Source organism: Lacerta agilis, chromosome 3, assembly GCF_009819535.1.
Source record: "Lacerta agilis isolate rLacAgi1 chromosome 3, rLacAgi1.pri, whole genome shotgun sequence".
In the NCBI taxonomy this organism is placed as follows: Eukaryota; Metazoa; Chordata; class Lepidosauria; order Squamata; family Lacertidae; genus Lacerta; species Lacerta agilis.
In genome coordinates this window covers 60,683,870-60,710,309 of record NC_046314.1, presented here as the reverse complement: position 1 = coordinate 60,710,309, position 26,440 = coordinate 60,683,870, and the positions used below count along the sequence as shown (strand labels likewise).

The following is a 26,440-nucleotide window of genomic DNA, read 5'->3' as shown; positions in this document are numbered from 1 at the left end:
ATATCTGAACGCACTATAGATATTTCATTCTAAAAACAGACATCACCCTTGTAGCGGTTTCCCTTTAGCCATCTCAAATCTAGCAGTTCTCAAAAGCATAACAATTTGGTTAGCTGAAATACCACACTCAGTTTGGTCTAACCGAGGACCACTCATCGCACTGAGATCTATAAAATGTAACAGATTTTATTATTTAGACAAAGCATCTGAAACACACCTGTTAGAGAAACAGATGTCACAAAAAGCCTTATTAGGTGAGCGAGTAGGACACACTGGAGGATTTAAGTCTTCTTTTATGTTGAAAAACTAGGCCTATCTTACTTAGAAGAGGGCCAATGTCCTCAGCTGTCAAGTAGGTTACATCTAAGCAAGATTAAAGGCAAAGGTGGTAGATCAGATTGGTAACTGGGAGCTTACAGGTTGGCTATGGCTTCTTGAGAGAGCTGTCTGGTCCCCAGCTGCCAACAGCTTACCCATAAGAACAGCTGGATCAAGCCAGTGGCCCATCTAGACCAGCATCCTGTTCTCACATTGGCCAAACAGATGCCTATGGGAAGCCTGCAAGAGAGACCTGAGCATAACAGCATCCTTCTCTCCTACGGTTCCCAGCCACCAGTATTCAAAAGCACACTGGCCTCTGACAGTGAAGGTAGAGGCACCATTGAGAGCCTTTTCCACCACAAATTTGTCTAATCCTCTTTCAAAGCCACCCAAGTTGTTTGGCAGCACTGCCTCTGTTGTTAGCAAATCCCACAGTTCAACAATGTGCTGTGTGAAAAAGCACTTTCTTTTGTCCGTTCTGAATCTTCCAACATTCAGCTTTGTTGGATGTCCATGCGTTGTAATGTTACGAGAGAGGGAGAAAAACTCCATCTGTCCTTCCTTTTCCTAAGTGTATGTTGAACTAGAGTGGGAGACTGGCTGTGCAAGGGAGGAGAAATGCCCCCTCACAGACATTCTGGTTTCCCCCTTCCTCTCAGCTTCCCTGGAAGAATTCCAACTAGGAAGTATATCTGGACTCCTCCTTCCCCTGACACACTCTGTCTTATCCTAGTTCTTCCAGGAAATCTGGATTTGCAAATCAAAGGGGGAGGGGAAGCTTAAAATTATATTAATGGTTTGTTTGTTGGTCTAAACTGTTTGATTGAAAAGCTTTCTGTAATTTTTTAAATAGATAAAGCTTCTTCACACAATGCTCCTTACTGCTCCCGTATTCATGAAGTACAGAGGGAGGGGTATCTGCATTTAAACTGGCCACTATAGAAACACATATTAGATAATATTGTTTATAAAGCATCTAAAACAGTTGGGTGCTGTACAATGACGAGCAATATACAGTAACCACAAAGCTGCCACCAGAGAAGGAAAATATTTAGAGATTCTAGGCCTCTGTGGCCCCAATAGAACTCTCCTTTGATGCCTACCCAACAGTGCATTTGGCATTCCTTTTCAATAGCAGCCTCCCTTCCACCAATCCATGCCAAGTGGCAAACTGTTCATAACTGCCATGTGAGTCATGAGTCTACTGTTTTAAGGACTCACACCAGGCATGGCAAGTTGGGCTGATTTACATACATCATTCAAGATTTCATCACTCACACCTGACAGGGTGATGTCAAGGAAGAAACAGGAAACACAAGCAACCTACACTTCCTGTTCTTCCACATCTCTGCCACACATATGAATGAATTAGGGCCAATGCAGGGACAGTATGCAAGAGAGATGGGAAATCCCATATGCAGTACACACACACACAAAATGCAGACATGCCATCCAAACTTTGTGTGCACATTGTTCAAAAATCAGTGTACCTACATTAATGGTAATATGCGAAGTTTTTAGCTGCTCTGAATCATGCGATTATCTGGATTGTGGCTGCATTTGTATTCTATGGAAAGCTGTAAAATGAGCGCACACAGATTCAAACTTAAACAACTGGGGTAGTTCTTATATGGCACTGCAATTTTCAAAGACATTTAAAACATTTGTGGTATTAATTTAGGTTGTATGTGCAATCTTCTTTTATCTTAGCAGGCACTAGCTGATACATTATTAAATTAATGGAACTCTTTTGTGTGCTGACATTTCAAAATTTCAGATACAGAACAGTATTTCAGATTACTGAACAGTAATTTAAATCAAGTACAGCCTTTAAAAAAACTTGCCTTGAATAATTTGAATATTCTCAACATATATTAAATAAAAAGTTAATTATTCCTGTTTCCCCATTTTCTTATTAGAATATCAGCTCCAACGTCTGATTTTTTGGGGGTGTGTGTGTGTGTTAAAACAAAATAATACATAGATTACCATTGTTAAGGCTTTTTAAAAAATCAACACACTGTTGACATTTTAACACACACACACACATACCCCCTTCCCTGAAACTATGTTAGTTTTTCTAAGTTTTAATAACTAGAAATACAACAGTGCAAAAGGGAAGGGAACAGGAATGTGCAAAAAAGCAGATGTGTAGCCACCGAGCCTACACTAACAGTGCAAACGCATGATAGGAAACCACGCTTGTAGTAACAAAATAAAGCTTGTAAAAGGAGAAGCTGGGCGTAGACTGTTATGACCTACGTGCTGCGAATCTCAGCAACAAAAAGCAGTTGTTTTCTTACTTCTTCCTGTTGTTTTTAAAATCAGGAATCGGAAGAATCAGAACTGAAAGCTTCACTGAAAGCTTTAACCCTCCCCAAAAGTTTTTTTTTTAAAAATAAAAAAAATATTACTTTTATTATTATTAAAAGAGGCAATACAAAATGACATGAAGCCAAGCCAAGCCGTTCCTTTTCAAGGGGAGGAGCGGGGAAAGAAAGAAAGAAAGAAAGAAAGAAAGAAAGAAAGAAAGAAAGAAAGAAAGAAAGAAAGCTGCTCCTTTAAGAGAAACTATTGCTAGACCCCCGCCCCGCAAAGAAGCTGTATTCTACTTTTCCTTGGATAAAGAAACCTGTACAGTATAGTACAGTTGGGAAGGTCTGCTTCTCGCTCAGCAGCATCTGAAAGCAACACTTGGTTGACATTAATGCTGGTATAGACTCTCACGGCTGCAAAGGAAACACGATCAATCTTGCGGGGTGGGGAGGGAGAGTCGACCGGGAGGCTGGCTGCCTGGCCGCCTGCGTGCGCGCCGCTTCCCCCGCTGCACTCACCGCTTGCGTGCTCGGAGAGAGTGGAAACTGACGTCTGGCCCATGTCTTGGTCCTGGCAGAGGGCCGGGGGGTGTCCTACAATCAGGCCGCTCTCTCGGTCCTTCGGTAAGGTCTCCTCTCCCACGGAAGCTCCCGAGGGCTCATGGCACCTTCTCCCGGCGCTCGCTTGCTGCAATTAGCAGCCTCCTCCTTGCAACTTCTGCTGCCTCCCCTTGCGCGCGAGTTGCTAAGCCCTCCTCCTGCTCCTCCCTCCGCCTGTTGCTGCTGCTGCTGCTGCTGCCGCTGCTGCCGCCCAGCTCAGCCTGCTCCTGCTCAGCCGAATGCCTGTCATTCCTCTATGCAGATTAACTCGGGCCAAAGGGAGAGAGCCCCGAGCTGGTACAGCCACGCCAGGCTCCCTCGCCGAGATCATCCGGCGCCACAACAGTTGCAGTGTGTGGCTTTAAGCTGCTCGCACAAAGAACTCGGTGTTAAACGACCCTATAGGGCTCGGTTGACACAAAAGTACTTAGTCGTGGCATTTAAGTTTGCAAAAAGGTCTTGTTTTCCCCAAAGGGGCTTATCCCTACTCAGTTTTCCGACCTTAGAGGGCCGGTTTCATGCGCTTCTGCTGGCGCTAGCTGCTGCTACAGGTTAATTTCCTCTAGAGAGGTCGATATCCTAGCCTGTTGCAGCAAAAAAGTAAAGGGTCTTATGTGGGCCTTAAATACTAAAGAATTTGCAGTGCCACAAAACTGTGTTTTTGCACCTTTGGACTAATTTACAGTTCCGTCAATAATGCATTGTGATTTCGAATAATGGATAAAAATCTGAGCAAGTGTCTGGGACCTGAACTGCACCATGCATAAACTCCTATAGGGAACTGATAAGGGACTGAAACACAAAGGGATTCCAGCATTAGGAGAGGGGGGGGGGAGAGAGAACGGGTACTCATGTCTTCACTTGGTGAGTCACAACACTTCCTTGCATACAAAAGTTCAAACTGCATTGCTCAGGAAAATACATCTTACACATTTCCGAACCTGCTTTTGCTAATCTGGTACTGGACAGCAGCAGGCAAAATCTAAAATTAATTCCATAAGCTGTTTCATACCCTCTCTAGAAAAATCCGATTGTAACTTTGAATTGGATTTTGTACCTTAATCTAGTGGCAAATAATTACTTCTGTATCTTGCATAACTTTGTTCTGTGCTTCATTTTCTATTGTCTGGTGGTCAGGTGTCTTGGGAACAAAGGAAGCATCATTTCATAGTTTCCAGTGCAAATTGTTTCCAGTACAGGTTGTAACAGGATATATACTGCACAATTATATACAAAATGACTTCAATGGGTCTTTCTCCCAGCTAAGTGGATATAAGAGTGTAGCCATAGATTTTCTCTGCTTAATAAAAAGAAAGTTTATATTAAGAACAAGTGCCTCTGTCCTTTAAAATTATGCTCATTTTCTTCTTGGTTAAAATGTGGAAAGTAAACAAAACAAGTTTCACCAGCTATTTAAAAGGGGTTATTTCATATAAAAGTTATTTCACATGACATAAAATCACTTCTGGAAATCTTATAGAATAAAGCACAAATTAAGCACTCATTTTCATGTTCTTTTCTCCCAGGGGGCAAAAACTGTTTCACATCACCTGGCCAGAGCCTCCCACCTCCAATCTGCTCAGCCAATCACAAAAATATGGTTGCATGCACCCCACTCTCCAAGTGGAAAAAAGAAACACCATGATGCAGCTTGTAGCATCATTACCTGATGCCTTCATCTGCCCCAGCTGCAACAAACATGTCACTCCTGTCTCTGTCTCTACAGCAACAGCAGATGCTGTAACCTTCCAACAGTTTAACTTCACTCCCCCAAAGGCACAGTCCTCCATTGTGTCTAGAGACAAACGTGTGCCAACAAATCCTCACTGGGAGGTGGGAAAATACCCCACCCATATGTCTCTATGACATATTTATCAACTGTCTTGATAAATATGTAAACTACCCTCACAATTTTCAATTGGTATGAAAGTGTTTAAAATCTTTAAAATTAATATATATATATATATATTTAAAGCAAAAGAAAAATGTGGACAGTGTATGAAATATCAGCTGAAGGGCAAGCCAAATAGCTGATCCAGCACTCACTATGCAGATATGCACATCTGTCGTTTCAGTTGTGAAACAAGAGGAAGCCAGGCTCACATTTTATCAGGTTAGGAATTCTTTAAGAACTCTGTTTTCATATTATATCCATCTTCAACCTTAGATGTCCAAGGAGCATGTCTTGAAGGCCTCCCTCCCTCTTAATTGGTTGGTCTAGAGAAACATTTTGTCATGAAAACAGATTAGGTTGCAAACAGCAAATAGTTTGGAATGGGGAAAAGAATTCTTGTAAGACATGGGCAAGTTGGTATACTGTACTGTATTAAGTCTATGAAAGCCACTTTTCAAAAAGGCTACTAATCTCTTGTACAGTGGCACCTACATCCATATAATTTATGTTAAACTATATGCTTTGGGGTTTTTCTATAACATAATGACTTTATATTGGCTATTAATAATATAATAATGTCAATAGCAGCCAAAATATGTAAAAAAAAATTAAAAAGAGTAAAGAACAGAGAGTATATACTCCAAAAGAAGTGTAAATAAAAAATTACTTATGCTTCTGAATTTTAATTAAATTATTTGCAGGTCAAAACAGCATATATCAGTGGTGTTGTTTAGCCAGTGACTTAACCTGATAATTTTAGAAAAGGATGATTTCTGATAAATATGCCAAGACTGTTCAGCAGCTGCTTCTATTAAATACTTTGATGTATTAACACTTATTATGTACCACCAACAAGGTTCATTTTTTGTCTGTATTGTGATAAGAAATAGAAAAAGTTACATAAGAAGAATAGCAATGCCAAAAGTATAACACTGGGGACAAGAAAACAAGTTCATAATGTCACTCTCAGGACACTGGAATACATTGGAGAACACACACAAAAATTACATAAGAACTATGTCAGACCACAGCAAAATACTGTATTTTTCTGGCTATAAGATGCCCCCTATTTTTAGGGACTCAGATTTAAGATAATGGGGGGGGGGAGATGTATCCGTGTGTAAGATGCCCCCTAATTTTTGACATTCTTTTTAAAGAAAAAACCTAGTCTTATACACAGAAAAATACAGTAAATATTACTGTAGGGTTTGTTTAACTTTCCTTCTTGTATACTTATTAAAGTAAGGAAAACAAAAATGTACAACAATACTGAAGAAGTGTGCATGCACATGAAAGCTCATACCAAGAACAAACTTAATTGGTCTCTAAGGTGCTACTGGACAATTTTTTAGTTTTTTTAAATATATATTTCTACAACAATACAATTATTTAAAGGTGAGTTTTGGTAAGCAATCCAGAGTGACAACATTTATATCAACTAGCTTATGTAAAAGAAATGTAAATGGAACACCTGAAGCTGCTTATACTGAGTCAGACCATTGGTCCATCCACCTCAATACTGTCTACACTGACTGGCAGCTGCTCTCCAGAATCTGAGGACATCCAGCAGGAACTTGCATTAATTCCTTTTGAAACGGAACTTTCCAAGCACTAGGTATCAGTGTTGTGATTTTCATCTCTTTCCCCCTTACATTTTTAATAGCTATATTGCTTGCCTTCCATTATATGGTGTCTGCAATAAATGATCATATCTGGTTATTTTTTACTTTAGTAAGGAAAAAATTGTATGTTACGTCATTGTACATAAAACCTCTAAGCGGTTCGTTCATCTATTCTGCTTTGTTAAACCATCAGTATCCAGCCATTTTAACTCTGCTGACAAAAACCAGGTTACACTGTATGTTTTATTTTCTTTAAAAAAAATATCCTCCCTGACCTTAAATCAAGACTTTGGAGTATAATTGGTGCTTGGTATCGTATGCTAAAGAACAAAATGCCAGACGTAATTTTTAAAGTTCCTGTTTTATATCATTTTATGTCACAGTTGAGTGCAGTATAAACACAATGGTGGCCTGCATTCCGTAAATATTTGTTCTTGCTACCAGACAGATTTTGTATTGTTTCACCAATGATATTTATTTAGAACAGCTTGCGTGTGAAAGACATATAGATCTATGGAACCACGTAAAGCCATTATTTCTGAATAAAAATAGTTTTGTGGTCACGATGCAGGTCTAGCAAACAGGTCTGTGATTGGCATTCATTCCAGAATATTGCCATCAGCAAAATGCCAACATTTTAATGCTTACTAATTGGTCACAATTTTGCAGCAAATTCCCAAAGTCAAACATGAATTCTTATTAACCATGACATTCACTCCATGGCAATTATGAAATGCTCGCAGCAACAAGGAAGGGTGGCTCTGACTTAAAAAATGAAATGAAACTTTTTTACTATATTTATATGTTCACCCAGTCATGTATGGGGTGTTAGGAGAGGGGTAGTAGCTCTGGTGGGGTACATGTTGTGCTCCTTCTGGGGTATTTTGCCCACCTTTGCTCCCCACCCTGCACTGATGTCATGGACTGGCTGGATGCAGAGGAGTGGGGGGGGGAGGCACCAACTGAATAACCCCCATGGGAACCCCCTGGGGAAGAAGGCTCAGAACCAGGGGGCTGGTGTTGGGACAACAATGAGTGGTCAGAGGGAGGAGAGGAAGAAGAATGGGAGGAGGTGTCAGAAGCTGAAGGGGCAACAGAGTTTAGTAAGGAGAAAGAGGCTAGGGCAGAAAGTAGTCCAGGCTCAGAGGCAGAAGAGGAGACTGGAGAGGAAGGGGCCCAGCACTGAAGGTTTGCTCTGGAGGGTTAGGGGACACTGACAGCAATGTGAGGAGCTGCAAAAATGGCCTCCCACTGTACTGTATCATAAGCTTTCTGTGAATGGAAAGAGTTTGTAGAAGGGTCAGTCATGATCCAAACCGATACCACTTAAACCAGTGATGCCAAAATGCATCCACCAAGAGGCCACTAATTTGTTTATTGTTAAATGGGCCTGGTGACTGGCACCTGGGTTGCTGAAGAGGATAGCAGGAAGGGCCTTCTTCCACTGCTGCATTTTGAACCTCGTAACTTCAGGGGCGTGGGAGGAACTTTTCACAAACTAAAGCCACAATAAGCCATCTACTCCCTTCCACTCCCGCTTCCTTTTTGTTTTATGTTTTAAATGTGGGATGTGAAACACAAGAGCAGTCAATTACAACATCCCTAGAGTGGACACAAAAGGGGATGTCGGAACTTCCTGTTTCTCCTAGGCTGGGACAGACTTCCTCTTCATTTGACTAGAAGTGGCCGTGACCTCACCTGCCCAGGTAACAAAAGAGCAGGACTGGTCAGCCAGCTCTCTCTCTGACCACATTCGTCGAAGAAGCAACATCTGCTTAGCCTAAGATGCTTCCAGCCAAGAGAGGACAAAGGGACTGTTGCCTTATGGGATAGTTTCCAGGTATATTACTTTTCTAATTTAAGTCTGCCTTCTGGGATCCATTTGTGAACAGAATGTGAGTGAGTAAACTACTTTTATAGAAGACTGTGTTGTGTCTATCTTTTTTATGAGGGACTAAAGGGGAAATTACCAACGAAACGTATTATAGAGGCTTTAGCGAGCCTGAGCAAACGCATCCACTGTGCAAGTTTTAAAAGGGGAACGTTACTCTGCTAAATTGTGGAACTTGTTAACACAAGTTGGAAAGGATATAATCAAACAATACATCCTCTCCTGCATCCCTAAACATCGCCACATTAAATTAGATTGGGAACCTGCAGGGAGAGAAACAAAGTAATCCAGGAGCACCCGGCAATTTTATGTGCTTTTATTAATATCACGTGATGAGGTGCCGTAGCCTTGTCTGTGTTATGGAACCAGCCAAACAAGAACCAAGAGAGCAATGAAAAAAATAATACTAAAGAGGCTGAATAAAAACGAGTCATGTTAGAGCTGGAATGGGGAAGCTGTGGCCCTCCAAATGCTGCATCAGGGGCATAGCAAGGGGGTGCGAGGGGGCGGCCCCCCCTGGGTTCCATAATGGAGGGGTGACAAATTATCAAGGAACAAATTTTTTTGAAAAAAAAAAAAAATTTGAATTTTTTTTTGGGGGGGAAATTGAGGTTGTTGTTTTTTTGGAAAATGCCTGCTCCGAAGGTCTTATCTTACTATACTAGGGATTATATAGCTATATATGAAATTTCATGCATATCGGTTAATATCTTGACCCTCCTCCACCAAAATAGCTGTTCACTTGGCTGTTTTCCTATGTCATGAAGGCTGAAATTTCAGTTCAGAGAACACTTACTGTTCCCAACCCTAATCCTGTGGAAAGCCATCTAATTAGACTTTAATTTCATTTTGAGATGTTTTTAGGAGGTAATTTAATTATTGTTTGATTTTATACCAATGTTATGGATCTGATGTTAGCCACCCTGAGCCCGACTTTGGCCGGGGAGGGTGGGATATAAATAAAAGGTTTTTTATTATTACTTGTTATTATTCCTTTGTAAGAAAATATGAAATAACATAAAACAATTTTTGCAGGGGGGGATCAATGGGGGGGTTGACAAGAAATTTTCCGCACCAGGTACCACCTGACCTTCTCATGCCTGGGGGGTGGGGGGTGACAAAAAATTTTTTGCCCCCGGGTACCAATTTACCTTGCCACGCCCCTGTGCTGCATTCCAATTCCCATCAACCCCAGCCAACATGGTCAATAGTCTGGGATGATGAGGATTGAAGCCCAAAGGTATCTGGAGACCCATAGCCCCTGTAGGCAATCCCTGGAATCATAGGGTTGAAAGGGAAAACAACTAATGTGTTTGGGGAGGGGTTTCCTAGCTAGCATTGTATACCCTATTTGCTGTAGTAGTGCATGCCACTCCTTGTGCTAATATCACTACTATAGCTTAGCAGCATTAGACTTCTAGAAATATAACATGGGATCAAAGCAGGACCTGATTATTTTCAGTTACTTTGAACCTCTGTTATAGAGGCAGATACTGATATTTATTTTTAAAAAAAAAATTCTTGCAAATATGTTCACATGGACTTATCACCAGAACTTATTAAGCAAAATAATAGCGCATCTGAAAATGATAAGGAATTGCTGCTTGGAACATGACAATAGCCCTTTAAAAACCATTCCATCCAGGAAGGCTGATGTTTGAATTTCTAATACACAAAATGGTGTCTTCATTTCATTTCTTTCAGCATCTACAGGTCCTATTGAACTCAATGCACGTACACAAGCACCACCATCACTTTACTGCCTATAAAATGCAAAAATAAGGCAAAACCCAAAGGCTGAAAAGGAGATAATGATAATCTAGACCCACCCAGCTGCTCTAAAGTGGAATCCTCCACAAAGCAACAAACATCTGCTCTAGACATCCACACCCATCATCTAGGTTATCACATGCTGTGAACAGATGATAGTCACAAACAAGGTGCTCTACCCTACAGATTCCATAGCTGTCAACTTTTCCCTTTTCTTGCGAGGAATCCTATTCGGAATAAGGGAATTTCCCTTTTAAAAAGGGAAAAGTTGACAGCTATGCAGATACCTGTAAGATACAGTGAGAAGTCTAGAAAACATTCCATGCACACTAAGCTCAACTTGCTTCTTTCCAAGAAGCTGTGCAGCTGGGTTTTAAAGAAGAGTATTGGAAAACACATTTAGGTTAGGAACATTAAGTGCATAGCGAAGCACAGACAGTGCGTAATGCTTACTGAAAGACAGCTTAGTTTTTGTGATATTTAATGTTCAATAAATTGAGGTGGGCAGCAATGTATTGTGTTTCTCCTCTGAAAACATGCCTCACTTTTGTGAAATGCCGCCTCTGCTCTCAATATTTTAGGTTCCTTTCTATTCTATTGCGCCTCCAACCAGATTAAGGACTGCTGCTGTTATGCCTGTGTATGTGCATAAAGCACTACAGGATGAAATGCTAATGATGATGTTAAAGAACTTTTATGAAAAAGCAATAGGATTTGTAAAACTGAACTGCATAATTGCTAATACAGCCATAAGATGTGACAGCTTAGAAATGTGGTATTTGGGTTTTTCAGGAGGTAGGAAGAAGCATAGTTGATCCTCTCCCACAAGATACAGTAATGGCCACCAACATGGATGGCTCTAAAAGAGCTTAGACAAACTCATTGAGAATATGGTTATTAATGACTACTATTGATGATGACTAGGTTCTACTGTTGTAGACAGCATACCATTGAATACCAGTCATTGGGGACCACAAGTGGAGCAGTGCTATTGTACTCACGTCCTGCTTGCAGGCTTCCCAAAGGCATCTGGTTGGCCACTTTGAGAACAGGATCCTGGGCTAGATGGGCCTTTGGCCTGATCTAGCAAGCCTGTTCTTATGTTCATTCAGTGGTCGCCAACTGTTGTGCTGCCCTTTTCACATTAGTAGAAGAGTACCACTTCAGTGTCATTGGTGAAGAAAAAGAGTTCTATATGTGTTGTATATGTGATATACGTAACACTGTGACACCAGATGGTGCTGTGGAGTCCCATCTTTCCCTACCGGACTTTCCTGTATGAGTTTACAACGGGTTTAACTGAATCGCTTCTTTGACGTGTACAGATCCACCCCATGTCTCCTATAATCTTAAGTACTGTACCGTACTTTAAATCCTTTCAGCAGAAATGGACATATTCATAGAATCACAAAATTGTACAGTTAGAAGGGACCCCGAGGATCATTTAGTCCAACCCCCTGCAATGCAGGAATCTCAACTAAAGCATCCATGATCCAACCTCTGCTTAAAAACCTCCAAGGAAGGAGAGGCCACCACCTTCTGAGGGAGTACCTTCCAGTGTCAAACAGCTCTTGGCGTAAGAAAGTTCTTCCTGATGTTTAGTCAGAAGAATCTCCTTTCTTGTTATTTGAAGCAATTGGTTCAGGTCCTACCCTCCAGAGCAGGAGAAAACAAGCTTGCCACTCCAAAGATGGGCCTCTAAATACTAGCCAAAAGAATTGTGAAATGTCAGCTGGTCTCCACAAAAGAAACTGAACTTTCCTGACATATTTTTGTGCATTAAAATTGGCAGCGCACTTCATTCTTACACTCAAAAGTACTTGCCTGCTGCCAGTTTTAATCTAGAGAAAGTGTACCTCAGGCAACAAAACACTGTATTAAAGGCAATAAAGGTCTGGCTCAATCCTAGCCAGTGTGGGCAAATCCTGGAACATTTTAAAGAGTATCAGATAATCAAAAGGCAACAAGACCATGCCACTATCTTTAAAAAAACAAAACAAAAAACCCCTCTAGGTTTATCTGCACATTGCTCTTGAAAAGACAGTGAACACTTCTATAAACCTTTCAGTAAAGTATTTAATGAATATTTCATTATTATTCCAGTAAAGCCTTTTAGAAGAACATACAACACAATTACATACAATTGCTCCCTAACCACAAGAGAAAGGGCATTTTCTGGCTAGGACATAGACATGAAGCAAACCAGTTGCAGCTCAACTTACAGGTGGAGTGAGGTTGTCAAAACAGTAAAAATGTGCACAGATTATTTCATTAGGGACTTCTGGGCAACCTGAACAGTGAATTTTGCCCAGTGGGTTGAGGCTCACCTGTGGCTCTTTGGGGGCAGGAGCTGCATCACTAGGTACCAGTAAGCGGGGGTAAGACAGTGTCAGAAGAAGGTAATGGAGGGAAAGAGGATTCCAGACCAGATCAGAAGTTGGATTGGCTGGGAGATCCCATGCAGAAGCAGAGTTCCATCTGTGGGTTTTCATGGCAAAGCAGTTTGGGAACCGTTATGTCCAGTAATAGGTTAAAACTGGAGGTTGGATTCTGCTTACCAATTATCCTTCAGCTGATTCATGGTCTGATTCGAGGACAATTTTGATAACAAAAGCCTGACTCACCAATGCTGATATACCTAAATTGCTATTTCTAGCACTAAATAGCCAGATCCAGCAGCTGTGTGCAGGACTGTCTAGTTCTATGCCAAAAATAGTAGCTATTCAGAAAGATATGTCAGGTATGTAGCCAGACTGATTTCTCTCTCTCTCTCTCTCTCGTTTACAGTTTAGTTGGAAAAACAACTGAAGTGTGTGTTAACCTGACAACTCAGAACAGAGTTTCCAAAACATTACTATGCAGACATTGGGAAGGTGATTTGTTACAGAAGGCCTTTTTAATTTAATTTAATTTAATTTAATTTAATTTAATTTAATTTAATTTAATTTAATTTATCTTATTTATTGAATTGATATCCCACCTTCCTCCCAAATGGTGCTTTCTCTTGCTTACATGCATATGTTAGTTCATTTGATCACTACACACACACACACACACACACACACACACACACACAGATTATATATTTGGAGGAATAGAAGGACTGAGACAGATGTGAAGGCTCAAAATGACAAGGTAAACTGAACCTGGTTGTTATGTTGTGTGGCAGATTAGGTGCCTAGCCAGCCTGGAAAGAATGAGGAGATTGACAGAATGATTCCTCAGGGCAGGGAGGCTGTGGGAAATGTCACATTGTCACCCTTCTTCCTGTAATGTGCAGATTCACTTACCTCTTGTGATATTGTCACATTGTGTGCTCTCTCGTTCCCTCTGCCAGCAGCTGCAAATGGCATGGAGCAGGGGCAGTGATATGCCTGCAAGCGAAACTACACGTTACAGGGAGAGATGGAAGCACGTGAAACAGGGACGCCATTTTCAGCAGCCACCCCACATCTGCCAGGAGTCATTTTCATACTGTTAGACCACATTGTCTGTATTTCAACTCTCAATTAGACCCAACTTCTTTTCACATCTGTTAATGCTTATCTCTTGCTTTATCCTGTGATGAAACGTGTACATGTGGATGTGCTGCAATGTTTTCCATGAGAATATTTATAATTCTTTTCTTTTTAATTGTTTGGCTACAAGAATAAATTTGTCACCCAGTTTGATTGCTAATTGTTGTTAGCTATGCAGGCTGTAGAACAGATATATTTGGTCCTCCAAAAGCAGTGACGTTATATTACTGCAAATGAAAAATAAAGCTCTGCAACGTCACCATAGGGTGTGTGGGTGGCAGGCTCCGAAAGTTGCAGCACAATATTTTCACCATTACTTTAGCTTTCCCTTATTTTTATATGGCATTTCATCCCTGTGCCACTGATGCTGTAAAAACACAGATGCTATAGAATTTCTATCTCACAGTAGTGACCCAGTTCACACATAACACTAAGCCATGGTTTGGTTTAGTGTTACATGGCTTAGTGTTACATGCAAACAAGGCCAGTGTGCGGCTAACTGATGAGTCCAGCCCAAATAACGTTTAAATGCCAAAGTACTTTATTCTGGGTACTAAATATCACTCTTCAATTTAAAAGCACAGATGAACTTTGATGGGTGTTACAATGTGTGGTGGTGCCTCCACAGGACCAGGCAATGATCCAACAATGGGCCTGGTCACAGATGCCAATTTTCTCATTAACTGGCTTCTTGTTTTAGTCTAAATTGGATATAGTCACAATGGTGTGGATTAAGTAGTACTAAACTGAAACATGATCACTGCAGATGGTTCCATGATCACTGCAGATGGTGACAGCAGTCACGAAATCAGAAGACGCCTGCTTCTTGGGAGAAAAGCAATGACAAACCTAGACAGCATCTTAAAAAGCAAAGACATCACCTTGCCGACAAAAGTCCGTATAGTTAAAGCTATGGTTTTCCCAGTAGTAATGTACGGAAGTGAGAGCTGGACCATAAAGAAGGCTGATCGCCGTAGAATTGATGCTTTTGAATTATGGTGCTGGAGGAGACTCTTGAGAGTCCCATGGACTGCAAGAAGATCAAACCTATCCATTCTCAAAGAAATCAGCCCTGAGTACTCACTAGAAGGACAGATCCTGAAGTTGAGGCTCCAGTACTTTGGCCACCTCATGAGAAGAGAAGAATCCCTAGAAAAGACCCTGATGTTGGGAAAGATGGAGGGCACAAGGAGAAGGGGACGACAGACGATGAGATGGTTGGACAGTGTTCTTGAAGCTACTAACATGAGTTTGGCCAAACTGCGAGAGGCAGTGAAGGATAGGCGTGCCTGGCGTACTCTGGTCCATGGGGTCACGAAGAGTCGGACACGACTGAACGACTGAACAACAACAAACTGAAACATGCGTTACATGTCGGCCAAGGCAGGAAGTACTAGAAGTCGCTGCAAGAGTCTGTCAACTGAGGCAGGCTGATATCACTGGAGAGCTTCTGAGCTTCTGAATCCTAATTCTCAATTGACCGCTGTTTAGTAGAACAAAAGCAGCCAACTAGGGCAATGGGTGATTCACACAAATATAACATACAGTGGTACCTTGGGTTACGTACCTGATCCGTTCTGGGGTGCCGTTTGCACCCCAAAAAGTACACAACCCGAGTGTCCATTTTGCGCATGCGCGAACTGCACAGGACGCTTCTGCACATGCGCAGCGATCTTTACTTTCGGGTTTGCAGAGTACGCAACCCAAAGCGTTCGCAACCCGAGGTATGACTGTACTGGAAGAATTAACTGGATCAAAAGAATGGGCACATTTCACCAACAAATCTCATTTAGTACCAAGATCTCTACAAGACATACTGAGGAAGAGTTCTCTGACAAAAGGAAGCTGGTTTGGTTTGTCCTTTGTAGGCAATATCTCATATTGTAATTTCAGAGAAAAATGTATTATAGGATTTCTTAGCTTCTTTCTTTTCCTTGGTAAACAAATTCCTAGTTCACCATCCTGATACGCTGTTTCAAAACACAAGGGACAACGTAAGAAAACAACAATTGATGTTGCTATCAGCTGCTTGGAGCATTTCAATACTAGTTAATTAAAGCAAGCCAGACAGCAATATCCTTGTGAAATAGAAAAAGAAATAGAAACGATGCCCCTAAACCAAACAAAGGATAATTTAGGACCTAAAGCTATCCTCAGAGAAAGAATAAGAACAACAAAGAAGAAATGGTTTCTATGGTTTTCAAACATCAGCTTCTGTTCTCCCTCCGCCCCCTCCCCCCCACAAAAAAATTGAGTCATATTTATTTTTAGTCTCATAAATGCTCGTATAGCTACACTGTATGGAGTGGACAGTGCCATATAGTTTAGGATTAAAGTGACATCTTTTGACAGGGTTTCAACAATCTGTAGTAGTGAGATAATTTTTTTAACTAGGAGAAACGAGCAATTCTGCCTGTTTCATTCGCTTGCCTATGCTGAGGTATGTCTGACATGAAACCGGAATTTTGCCTAGTCATGGAATATCAGTCATGTCATTGTGTTAAATTCCTGCATCTTAATGGACCTCAGTTATGTCAGCTGGCTTGTTCCACAGACCTAACAAGTTTGTTTTAAAGTTTGTGCTAGTATGAGAGGTTCCCTCGCTCTGTTGATAAAATGTAAATGAAACCATAATTATGGTCTTAACTCTTGAAAGTGTGTATGCAGTGCAATAGGAACAGAATTTAAATCCAAAGTCCTGAACACACTTACTAGAGAGTAAGGGCCATTGAATAAAGAGGAACTTACCGGTACTTCAGATTGAACATGTGTAGGATTGAGCTATGAGCCTAAGCATGTCTACTCTGAAATAAGTCCCACTTCATTTAATTGGGCTTACTCTCAGCTAAGTGGGGTTAGGATTGTAGCCTCAGTAGGGAAAGTAAATATAACATGGGTGCACCAGATCTGCATAGCTCAAATGGGCAATCATAGCTTTGTACTCAACAAATTGCCTGGTAGGTGTATCTCACCAGGAATTCTGCGCAGGTGAATAAATGGGCTGGTTCCCACTCTGGCTAGCTGGAAACCAAGAAAGATGACCTAGAAGGGACATATCTCTTTTGCTTAGTAGAATAAAAAAAAAAAAGTTTGCCAAGAGGCTAGCAAACATATTGAAAACAATACAAGAACCATCCTTGTCTAAGCACTACAGTACTTAGAAATTTAAATGGAAGTAGGCTGCTTCCCAGCCTTTTCAATTCTCATTTTGAACTTCCCCTTCAACTCCTTAGATGTGCTATTTTAATACGAAACCACATGTTATAAAGTCAAGCCATCAAAAAGAGATTAAAGTGCACATTATTCCTAAATTAGAACAGCAACTACCGGTATACATTTAAAATTGAATAACCATGTGTGCATACAGACACAGTGTTTCTCTTTTTAGAGTGAATGGATATTCAAGTTATTCCCGCCGCTAAAAGGTATTTGATAATTACCGTACATGAATTCTATTCTGCCTCCCCTCCCTACCCCTACCATTCTAAGTACACTTACTATTCAACTCAGTGGGATTTACTTCTGAGTAAACATGCGGCTGCATATTGCATATCACTAGGTCTGTGATAAGAGGGGGGGGGGAAGGGTTTAAAAGGTGAATTTAAAGAATACCAGCATTGTAGGCAGGAAAAGCAAGCATCTGACAGCAGCACAGAGAGAAGACACAAATTAATACAGTACTGTAGTTCAGCCAAGCATTAACGTCTGATTAGTTTCACTTACCAGTAGTATCCATTTCTTCTTTCTTCGCAAAGCCAGAAAAACAGCTAATGCTCATCTCCTTCCCCCACCCCTCCCTCTAACAAAGCGCCCTGCCCATCTCTGATTATTAGCCCTTGCTGGCAGCCAGTACATGCACTGACTACTGCAGACATCACCACAGAAATTTATATCTTTAAGGATGACAAAACAGCCATTAAGCTCCATTACAAGCAGATTATGCAAGCCTATCAAAGATACAGCTAACTTTGCCAAGGTATTCACTTTGGGGAAAGGAGTGGGGAGGACTCAAAGCCATCACAACGACACAAGATTCCCACCCACCCCACCCACCCCAAACTTGATAGTATTGTCCATACAGTTCTGAGAGAGTTTTAACTCACTTTCCTAAAACAGCAGTGATGGGGGGGAAAAGACAAATTCTATGCTAGGGATAATTAGGAAAAGAATTTGAAAAGTCAATATCATTAAGCTTTTTATATGCATTTATGACCTTGCCCCTTTTTAGTTGACATGCATAGCTACAATGCTCATGCTAATTTTCAGTGTGTATGTTTCCATGTGTGCATGTACAAGTTTATTGCTTAGGCTTAAGAGTCATATTCCATACCATTCAGAAGCCTACAGGAAGTGACACAAAATCATCAGAACTGGTAATTTGACGGCATAGATGCAGAATAGTATCTATGCTGTCGTTGTCCCCCTGCCAAGCTTCACACTTGTTCTTTATCAACATGAAGGCTGGTTTACACATTCCACTATTGTGGTGATATGGTGGTTGCTAACCTGTTTCTGTTCTTCCTACGCACACAGTTGTTAGATTTAAATGAACAATGCATGAAAAATCCTTTTATTTTATTTGCTCCCTAGAACAGTCTTGCAGTTATTAAAACTACTGATAACAAAGGCTAGTCTCTGGTCTTCCTCCTTTAAATATATTCTGCAACCTCATCTCTCATAATAAGTATTCCAAACAAGCACACTCATTGTACCAATTACTATTAAACAGGGTGGCCTGTCCTGTTTCATCTCCCCCTGCCACTGCCTCCCTGCCTCTCCACAAAGCCTTGCTTACCAGGGTCACGCAGCAGCTTCTAGGTTCCAGCAGTGCCCCTCCTGCATGGGAGAAGTGACAGCAATTTCTCTTCACTTCTCCAGTGGGGCAGGAGGAGACCCTCAGTGGATAGGAGAGAAGCAACGACAAGATCTTACACAGAGCCCCATGACATTTCGTAGGATTTCATGCGGCTTTCACAAGATCTCGCCCGAATATGCCACTGCTCTTCTCACCTCTGCGGTGGTGGCAGGTGGGGCACCTGCGGCAGTGGCACCCCATTGTGGTTCTGCTGTCTGAGGCAGCTTCTTCACTCTTGCCTCATGGGCAGGCTGGCCATGCTATTAAAGCATCATTCTCTATCTCCAGCTTGAGATTTTGGATAGTTGTGGAGTTCAGCAGGCAGTGTACAACCAATGTTGCCATATACTTTGAGAACCTTTTCTTATGAACCAGGGAATGATCGGTCTTTGCATTAGTCTTGAACTCTGCAGCAGAAAGAAGCTCGCTGAGAACAATGCTTTATTATAAATCTGTTAGGGTCCAAAACCCATGTTACCAAGAAGCTTGGCACACCTGGAACTTTGCACATGCTCTGAGTCTGCCTGTGTGATCTGGCTTTGCTCTGAGCCATGATGATTGACAATCATTGCGGTGGGCACAGAAAGCCTTAGTGTGTGTGTCAGAGATAATCCCAGCACATGTCAGGCACAAGCAGGGGGGTGCACCGTGAACTAACTAATTTGAGATCTCATTATACATGACAAAGCTATCTTTAGCCATCTCACCCCTTGCCTTTCCCTGGAAGACCAATTGCAGTAGTTAAGAGTCATCAACAGGTTTTCCACACCTATCAGCTGATCACCCATTCCCACCACCCTTCTGAGTAATACCCCTCCCCACTCCATCACTATATTTAAGGGTCTGGTGACTTCCGTTTCAGTGTATCTGAAGAAGTGTGCATGCACATGAAAGCTCATACCAAGGACAAACTTAGTTGGTCTCTAAGGTGCTACTGGAAGGATTTTTTATTTTTTATTTTGTTTTGACTATGGCAGACCAACACGGCTACCTACCTGTAATTTGAGAATGTGACCAACACTTTTTATTAATTCCCATTAGGAGTAAAGCTCAGTTGGTTAGAGCATGGTGCTGATAATTCCAAGGTTGCAGGTTCGATCCCTGTATGGTACAGCCACATATTCCTGTATTGCAGAGGGTTGGACTAGATGATCCTCAGGGTCCCTTCCAACTCTACAACTCTATGATTCTAAAGGACTTTATCCAGAAAACATACCCACCACTGGACAACCACATTGCTTGCAAGTACAGCAGGCTGGACCACCACATTCTAGCTTATTTACTTCCTCTTTCCAATTCTATAAGTAAATGTGCTTGTTGGAAAACCATACAATGTTTCTATCAAATTAACTAAATTAATGTATTCTCAGCTGCTGCCAAAAGAGATCACGAGCCCCTGCAAGATTTGCTCTCTTGCTCCTATTCTGAAATTTGATTTCTGTTTGCAGTGCAGATATTCTTTAATTTCTAGCATTATGTATCTTCGGACTATGCCATTTCCAATGTCACTTTTATTTAGAGCTGCCAATTCCAGCAGTTACACTGAAGCCAGAGCTTTACAGCATCAGGTTTCCGTCTTCACTGCTGCAATGCAATAAGAACAGCTAAACAAGTTTTTCCTGACTAAGAAATGTTATCGGTCAGAATATAAACTTGAGAGCAATGCCTTATTTGTCATGGTTTGAGAGCACAGTTTTGGGAAGAGACTACTGTTGTCATTTTAGCTCCTGTTCCTATCCTACAGAAAGAAAATGGTATTTAAAAATAGGTAAGAGAAGCTGCATCTAGGAGATCATTTTTACAAAATTTTAAAATATCAGTGGCATCTGATGCTATAACATATAGGAAGAATGCATCACTACAGTAATGATAGTTGTTAGTGTAAGCAATGCAAGAATGAAGATCTCATATATATAGCTATTGGAAATGGCTGAAGATCAAAAGATTTTGAAAAAGCATAAAATACCCCATTAGTTTAAGTTATCCAATATACCATCCCACCAGTTCCCTTAGTTATTTGAGGGTGGCAATGGTTGGTGTGTGTGTGTGTGGATATATAGAAGAGAAAGGAAAGAAAGCCAGATGACAGAGAAATTGTCTGGAATAAATTGACTGAAGCCAAGTTTCCAATTGCAAAGAAGTGACGAGACTTGAAAGTCTTGGAAGGTGGCAGAAATGTTTAAATTAATAGAATATATGGGGGGGGAGGAAAGAGCATACAGTAGATTGGAGGTACAGAAGGAGGAGGAGGAGGGGGAGGAGGAGGAGGACACACCACTAGCAATTATTTTATTGAGACCCTATGTGCATAGCTGTCAACATTTCCCTTTTCTTGCGAGGAATCCTATTCGGAAGAAGGGAATTTCCCTTAAAAAAGGGGGAAAGTTGACAGCTATGCCTATGTGGACCTAAAGCAATTAAACAATTAAACAGCAGCAGTACCTCTTCCAAGCCACAGCAACGATCAGTTTCCCAAGCCCCAGAGGAGTGCATCACTATTTAGTCACAAGAACAGTTAGTTACTGCACATCTGCAATTCCCTTATGTCCACTCTTATTATCTTTTTAGGGAAGAAGAAGAAGAAGAAGAAGAAGAAGAAGAAGAAGAAGAAGAAGAAGAAGAAGAAGAAGAGAGTTTGGATTTGATATCCTGCTTTATCACTACCCGAAGGAGTCTCAAAGCGGCTAACATTCTCCTTTCCCTTCCTCCCCCACAGCAAACACTCTGTGAGGTGAGTGGGGCTGAGAGACTTCAGAGAAGTGTGACTAGCCCAAGGTCACCCAGCAGCTGCATGTGGAGAAGCGGAGACGCGAACCTGGTTCACCGGATTACGAGTCTACCGCTTTTAACCACTACACCACACATGCCTCTTCCACATGTAGATGGTCTTTTTCTGACTTAGTGCAAGAAGAGGTCCCTTCCAACTCTACAATTTTATGACTAAAATCCAGATATGTACCTCTGTTTCCACAAAGCATCGCACCCCTCTTGCACAATGCCACGTGTCATCTCCTAGCACCAGCATAGCAGTTTCCCAGAATTTCTCCCAACAGCACACCTCTGAATCCAGCCCAGCTCTGTTTCACAACACTAGTTCCTTTTATTATTATTTTAAAAGAAAAAATATAGACATAATTTAAAATAATATTGATAGATTGTGGAGGTTTCTAATTATTTAGTTCAAGCTGATTGGTAGTTAAATGTTATTTGTATTACGCAAAGTGAACTTGTAGATACAATGTGCTATTATAGTTATATGACTTTATGCTATTATATACTTAACCGGTCTTTCAAAGTGGCGCAGACGAATTAATTTCATGATTATCCTTAAAGCGAACAGCCTTCAGGCAAAATCCAACAAAAATTCATGATTTAGGAGGCTCTGCTTTCTTCTTTTGCCTTATTTGGCAGATGGGTGGTGGTGCATATCCACTAATAAAAAAGGCTTTCTTGAATGAATGAATGAATGAATGAATGATGAGTCCAGAAGCACATACATCTTCAGTAGTATGAGAGAATGCCAAGAAATGATTAAGCAAGGACTGGGATTTCTTTCAGGTTCTCTCCAGCTCCTCCACTTACCCAGAGCCAAACTCCTTAAACTTGTCAGTCTTTAATACATCTGGTGAGAAACATCCTGCAGAATGCCAGATATTTACTTACAGCTCAATATTATGCATGTAAGTCCTGTAAAGTTCAATGGAATTATCTGGGGAGTAAATGAACAGAGGAATGCAGTCTTGCAGCACATCCCTACATATTTACCTGGTATTAAGTCTCGCGTCAGTCAGTGGAGCTTACTCCCAGATAACTATGTTTGGGATTTTAATTTCATTCATTTGCAGTTCTGAAGTTAAGTCCACTGTTGCGGCTGTGTTCATGATGGATTCAATCAGAACAGATTCGGTCTCTAGGGCAGTGTTTCCCATCCCTGACCCACACACCCCGCCTGACCATTTGAAGATTGTTGAGAGTCTTGATGGGTGACTTAATTGTTTTTCTGCCTGTTGTAGCAATTGAAATGTGCTGTGCTAGATGCCGTTTGCCTTTTAATTGAATTTAAAAGACTGCAGACCACCCGAATGAAGCTCATGGACCAGTGGTGGTCCACGGTCCACAGTCTGGGAACCCCTGCTCTCGGGATCTGATATCGTGGGGGAGAGAATAAGGTATGGTGGTTAAATGTTTAAAATGTTGCTGTAGGCATTGCCAGCTAGATTGAATGCTACTATTAAATCTTAATAAACCATAAGTGTGTGTCAGTACCCAAACAGACACATGGATCCCAGCCATGTCATAGCAATGCCAGAAAAAGGACACAATTGTATACCTTCCAAGTACCCCATTTTAAGCAGGACGTTCACAATTCCTTTGAAGGTTATGCCTTTGTCCCAGGGCACCCTAATTTTGCACAGCATGCAGACAAGGGACGTGGAAGAGCTCTTGCTGTGGCAGCGGGATTGGGAAGGAGGCACGAGAGCTCCTTCCCTACCCCACTAACACGACACCCTTCTTTCTACTACAACTTTCAGCCCCTGGGAGGGAGAGGAAAAGGCCCAATGTTGGCACTCGCACACCCACCCAGGGTGTCCCCGTGTGGCTGCCATAGCCTCAGGTTGCCATGGCATGAGCCAGAGAAGGTAAGGTGGTGGTTTGGGGATGGGCAGCAGCGGCATGGTGCATGGAGTGTGTGTGTGTGTCCCAATTTGCTGTCCCAAGATGTTGGAGGGTATGCAATGGCCAGGTTTCTTAGCAAGTCAAGCTGCTGAAACTTCATTTATTTTATTTTATTTATATTGTACCCTTCTTCCTTAAGAAGCCCAGGGTAGTCATGGGGGGGGGGGAGGACAACTTCTTTTTAAATCACAGCTTCACTAAAACTATGTTATCTAACAGAACAAGCCTACAGGCAATATTTATTATTATTATTATTATTATTTTAGGAAGATAAACATCAGTGTCTTACTACTTTGTGTACACAAAGCACATACTGATTCAGGGAATAATATTTTTTAAAAAGGAAAACTTGGTAATGAACACTTCTTGACTATATTGTATCATTTTCCACCTACACGCAAAAAGAAAATGCAAACATCTTGTGAGAGCTATTCTTTCATTTTCAGCTTTTCGGTTAAACAAAATACATGTTTTCCCCAAGTTTCTTTAAAATTGCCTGTTGGTCGCCAATATAATTTTCACAATCACATGGAAGTTACAGTACTCCAGGAAATATTTTATTTTTCTTTAAAATGCACATTCCAAACTTCTCATGGTATCCATAAGTCAGTGATGGGAAAGGTCAGTATTATGCCTCAAAGATACAGGAGGAAAGAAAAAGAATGAAGTTTATTGTGAAGGTGAATAATGAGTTCACAGGGTTACCAAGAGAAAGGAAATGTGTCAAAACAGAGAACGGGAAGGGGACAGGGCCACATAAAATTTAAATATCCAAATTTATACATTCCTTAGCAAATAAGGACATTCTATTCTACATCAATAGAACGTCCCTATTTTCTGAGGTTTGTTGGAGGGTATGAGATACAAATTTATAAATTATTTAAATAGCAAAACAATCCATCTCATCATAGTGGGGAAGACCATGATCAGTGCAACTGCCGATGGGCAACTTCAAGGCTCTGTTCTCCTTTCCTTTGGTTTCTTATATTTACTCTAGGCTTGGTCTGGAAAAACCCTTCAAATAGAAGACTCTTCTCTGCAAAAGTAGGATATAAGACCACCCTGTGAGTTAAGAGAAGAGTTCACACCTCCACTAGCAATTATTTTATTGAGACCCTATATGCATAGCTGTCAACATTTCCCTTTTCTTGCAAGGAATCCTATTCGGAATAAGGGAATTTCCCTTAAAAAAAGGGAAAAGTTGACAGCTATGCCTATGTGGACCTAAAGCAATTAAACAATTAAACAGCAGCAGTACCTCTTCCAAGCCACAGCAACGATCAGTTTCCCAAGCCCCAGAGGAGTGCATCACTATTTAGTCATGAGAACAGTTAGTTACCGCACATCTGCAATTCCCTTATGTCCACTCTTATTATCTTTTTAGGGAAGAAGAAGAAGAGTTTGGATTTGATATCCCGCTTTTCACTACCCGAAGGAGTCTCAAAGCGGCTAACATTCTCCTTTCCCTTCCTCCCCCACAACAAACACTCTGTGAGGTGAGTGGGGCTGAGAGACTTCAGAGAAGTGTGACTAGCCCAAGGTCACCCACCAGCTGCATGTGGAGGAGTGGAGACACGAACCTGGTTCCCCAGATAACGAGTCTACCGCTCTTAACCACTACACCACACTGGCTACACCACACTGGCTCACCACACATGTGAAACACATCATTGAGCTGTGATTCTGTCATAGTAAGCACTGATCCATGACCGCTGTCCCTTTTCATTCTTTAAGATGGAAAACGTACCTAATGTAGAGAGCTCCAGTACCATTATGGCAACTTGCCTAGGCTCATCCACACGGCCGCTTTCCCCAATGCTTTCCCCTAAGAAAACCCACTGTTTACTGCTGAATCTGAAGGAACAAATATCAATCTGTGTATTGACGTTTGCTCCAGTTCAATGGCAGACAGCGGGTTTTCGGGGGAAAGCTGCAGGGCAAATGAAAAACCACTCTAACCCATGGCTAGAAAGAATAGTACAAACGGAAAACCTCTCAAACTCGTGCTTTCAAAGAATGGGACAAGCAGAAGTATGGCTTGGTCCCCAGTCTTAAAGGGCCAGGCGACAACTGCAGAAGCAACCCAGTGTCCTGGTTATTATTATTATTATTATTATTATTATTATTATTATTAATTTATCCCACCCATCTGGCTGGGTTTCCCCAGCCACTCTGGGCACTCCCAACAGAATATTAAAACATGATAAAACATCAAACATAAAAAACTTCCCTAAACAGGGCTGCCTTCAGATGTCTTCTAAAAGTCAGAGAGTTGTTTATTTCCTTGACATCTGATGGAAGGGCGTTCCACAGGGCGTGCGCCACTACTGAGAAGACCCTCTGCCTGGTTTCCTGTAACCTCACTTCTCGCAGTGAGGGAACCGCCAGAAGACCCTTGGAGCTGGATCTCAGTGTCCAGGCTGAATGGTGGGGATGGAGACGCTCCTTCAGGTATACTGGGCCAAGGCCGTTTAGGGCTTTAAAAACTTTGAATTGTGCTCGGAAACGTACTGGGAGCCAATGTAGGTTTTTGGTAGAAAAACATGGTACTGCTGTACTGCTGTCCTTCCTCGTCACTTTATAAGGTTGTGGGTTGTTATAGATTGTTTTTAATGTTGTTTTTAATGCTGTAACCCGCCCTGGGATCATACGATGAAAAGTAGGTAATAAACAAAAAAAATACTTATTTGAGAGGCTAACTGAATAATATGCTGCAGTTTAGAAGATATTTGCAGTGAATTTTCTACAGAGAGAGAGAGGGCGGGGAAACACTTATGAAAAAACTAGAAAAACAGGTACAGCTCAAGAAGGTTATAATTGACGATGCCAAAGGCTTCAACTTTAATAAAGCCCACAACACAGTATGGCCAGGTGAGGCCACAAAATGAAGCCTCATTTGCTGAAGGAATAAGTGTTGGCAATGTAAAAGCTGGCACTCGGGCCTCTGAGTCATTTCTATAGCCCACTGTGTCATTGT

General features: G+C 41.4%; 1 protein-coding gene across 5 annotated transcripts in view; it reads right to left on the bottom strand.

Moving 5' to 3' along the window:
* Positions 1–26,440, bottom strand: part of PHACTR2 (phosphatase and actin regulator 2) — an 89,705-nt gene that overhangs the window by 50,644 nt on the left and 12,621 nt on the right. For 2 of the 5 annotated variants that reach the window (XM_033143921.1, XM_033143917.1), the window contains exon 2: positions 13,704–13,787. The exons of 1 other annotated variant lie outside the window; for it this stretch is intronic. In XM_033143921.1, the coding sequence (XP_032999812.1) occupies positions 13,704–13,787 (84 nt within the window). Of the gene's footprint in view, positions 1–3,155; positions 3,368–13,703; positions 13,788–17,654; positions 17,725–26,440 lie in introns of those variants that run through there. 2 more of the 5 variants (XM_033143918.1, XM_033143920.1) reach the window with 2 other exon arrangements.